The sequence below is a fragment of the Tilletiaria anomala genome, assembly GCF_000711695.1.
Source record: "Tilletiaria anomala UBC 951 chromosome Unknown K437scaffold_240, whole genome shotgun sequence".
In the NCBI taxonomy this organism is placed as follows: domain Eukaryota; kingdom Fungi; phylum Basidiomycota; class Exobasidiomycetes; order Georgefischeriales; family Tilletiariaceae; genus Tilletiaria; species Tilletiaria anomala.
This window is the reverse complement of record NW_013546782.1, coordinates 1-2,677: the sequence shown is the minus strand read 5'-3', so window position 1 is coordinate 2,677 and position 2,677 is coordinate 1. Positions and strand designations below refer to the sequence as shown.

The window sequence follows — 2,677 nt, the reverse complement described above, 5'->3', positions numbered from 1 at the left end:
ACCCAGCTGTGCTTCGTGGATACGGTCTTTGCAGTTGCGACCGGCGGTCGCGTCGATCAGACGCTACTCACGTCCGTGGCATCTGCACAAGTGCGGTCCGAGGGGCTGGATGAGACGGTATTTATGGAGGAACTTGGCCGCCTTTCATTATACCCTCTCAATCGTACTCACGCCCACCACTGCGATTAGTCAAAGTTGCGCCTGCAAGCAACGGCGCTGCTTGCGGAGAGGGTGCTGCCGGCGCCTCAAGACTCGCCTACGATCCTGGCACGCTTCAATGCGCTCGAAGTGATGATCGGAAATCTGTCAATCTCGGCACATCATCATTGGCGCATGTCATCATTGCCTGACCAGGTTGAAGCCAGTACGATGGCTTTCATCATGCTGCAGCGTGAGTCGCTTGCATTCCCGAATAACCCCGCGCTGATGCCAGCCTGCGCCCTCTGTGCGTGCATCCACCTGCATTGATTGACGTTTTTACCGACCTTCGACACCGATCTCAACTCGTGCTCCTTTAGTGTACGGCCCCAGCAGTCGCGAGACGATATTGACGCTCTGACGTCTGGAGCCATACGGGCGATCGAAAAGGTGCGTGGCACGGACGAGGCCTCTTCGCGGCCTTCTGTAGATGCAATTGAAATTCCTTGCGATGTCACAGTGCGCAGACGCTATTATGGACGTCCTCAAAAGCGACTCCGAGCAGCGACGCTCTCCAACCTCTCAGCTGCTATGGACAACCTCGCTGCCGTTGCGCCCTTGTGGCCGATCGCCGATCGACTCGCAAAGGAGGCTAAGTCATGCAGACGTCTTGTTGCCTATGTCGGTCCGCTAGGCTTCTAGTGCTGGAGGAGCGAGTATGCTCTTTACAAAGGAATCGATCTTAGATCCAACATGCCGTCGTCCCTCTCGACCGGTAGGTCCTTGATGACTTTTCCTCCCTCAGAGACGGCTCTTTTCCCGTGGAGCTCCTCCCAGCCCTTCATGCCTCCGACGAGCACGGCCACACATTCGTACACCGTCGCCTTTTCGGCGCCCTGTAGGACCGCTTTGGCCAGCGTGTCCGCGTACCAGCTGGCGACGAGCGGGCCGTGAGACATGGGCGACGCGCAGCTGTTGCAGTGGAAGCTCATGAGCGGTACCTGGTGCAGCACGCGCACGAGCGTGCAGCTGGAGAGCGCGAATGAGTGGGCAGGAAGGTTGATTGCTCCCGGAATCATGCTCTGCAACCACACGATGGCACATATGCCAGATACCAGTACGGACGAAGGCCGCGTCGGCTTTGTCCTCACCTCGCAATCTGCGCGCCGCGCATCGACCACCACAAAGCTCGACACTCTCTTTGAATCGTAGCCGTCGAGCTTGATCGTTTCACTCCCTTGGTTCATCAGCTCACCCAGCTCTTCTGCGCTGACCTGCTACAATGGCTGGGCGCTGCGGTCTTGAGGCGCAAAATATGCATTTTGCCAGCCCTTTTCGTCGATTGGGTGCGCATCGCCAGACATCTTGGATAGTTGCCTTCAATAGCCTTGGACGCTTGCGAGTGGGATTAGATCAAGATGTCAAGGGCCGGAGGGGATGTGCTACGGTATGGTATGCTACCGCAACTTGGTGGTCTGCTGCAGCGCTACGACCAGCCATACTGTTCGTCTTCCTCCTACCTCTTTCTTTTTCCATTTTCAAATTCCTCAGTCTCAAGCTGTCGCTTCACGTGTCGATGGGTTGCTCAATGCATGATGAGAGCTGTTGCGATGTGATGCATACTGTACAAGTGCTCGGAGATTGAACAAAGTAGAGGTGCCTCCCAAAGGCAAGCATGTGTTCGAAACGGCCTAGGAGGGCGTTCTTGAACCGCTCACGCTGCCGGTCCTGCGGCCGCGATGTTGATAATACTCATGTGGCTCCTGTCTCTGATACTGGTGATGCGGGCGCTGCAGCTGCCGCCTGCGCGCTTGCCGGTTGCACCGCCGTCGACGAGACCCTCGCGCTGCGTGAAGGCCTGCTCTTCTTGCACGACACTGCGGCAGCCTTCTGCGTCTTTTCCTGTGCGAGGCGCTCCAGCTCGAACGTTTGGACGAGGCCGAGCTGCTCCTCTGCAGCCGCAAACTGGCGACGGACGCCATCTCGCTGGGGGGCTTCCTGCCAAAGACGCCGATCGCGTTGTCGCCCATGCAGCGAACGTACTTGCCCAGCCCGATGGCCTTGTTGATGCAGCGCATCGCCTTGGTCGTGATCTTCATCTGGATGACCCTGCCGAGAATACACGACTCGATGCGCTTACGCTGCACGTTTGGCTCCAAGGTCCGCGCCGTCTTTTGCAGGCTCTTGGGCACGTTGTGCCCGTTCTGCAGCTGATCCAGGTGGTAGAGGCCCATCTACGAGCGCTTGAATACTTGCTCGGACGCGATGTCCTGTCGCAGCGTACTGCGCGACTTGGGCGAGGAGCACGCTGCCATCTTGGACGATGAGCCCGACCCAGAGCTGAGGGCGCCGCGGTACGTCGTCCGCGAGAAGCGCGCGAGCGTGGGAATCATCTTGAGAGGGCTTGCCTGCAGCTAGGTTTCCGAAACCTTCAGGCTGGGAGGTTGGGGAAGAGTTTCGCGATGATCTGCGATGTCCCTCCTGCGTGTAGCCGCTCTATTGCGGAACTGACGTGCAGATGCAGCTGCTGGAAATAGTG

The 2,677-nt window shown here is 58.2% G+C and overlaps 3 protein-coding genes across 3 annotated transcripts; all 3 read right to left on the bottom strand.

Moving 5' to 3' along the window:
- Positions 1 to 361: 361 nt before the first annotated feature.
- Positions 362 to 589, bottom strand: K437DRAFT_260419 (uncharacterized protein; the record flags this gene model as incomplete). The annotated part of the gene is made up of 1 exon (XM_013384283.1): positions 362 to 589. A coding segment is annotated over exon 1 (193 nt), but the record flags the coding sequence as incomplete, so codon positions are not given.
- A 274-nt stretch (positions 590 to 863) lies between these two features.
- On the bottom strand, positions 864 to 1,385 carry K437DRAFT_252831 (uncharacterized protein; the record flags this gene model as incomplete). Its single annotated transcript, XM_013384282.1, has 2 exons — positions 864 to 1,220; positions 1,290 to 1,385. 2 exons carry the CDS (start codon positions 1,383 to 1,385, stop codon positions 864 to 866), a joined length of 453 nt encoding a protein of 150 aa, XP_013239736.1.
- A 750-nt stretch (positions 1,386 to 2,135) lies between these two features.
- On the bottom strand, positions 2,136 to 2,677 carry K437DRAFT_284019 (uncharacterized protein; the record flags this gene model as incomplete). Its single annotated transcript, XM_013384281.1, has 1 exon — positions 2,136 to 2,677. A coding segment is annotated over exon 1 (237 nt), but the record flags the coding sequence as incomplete, so codon positions are not given.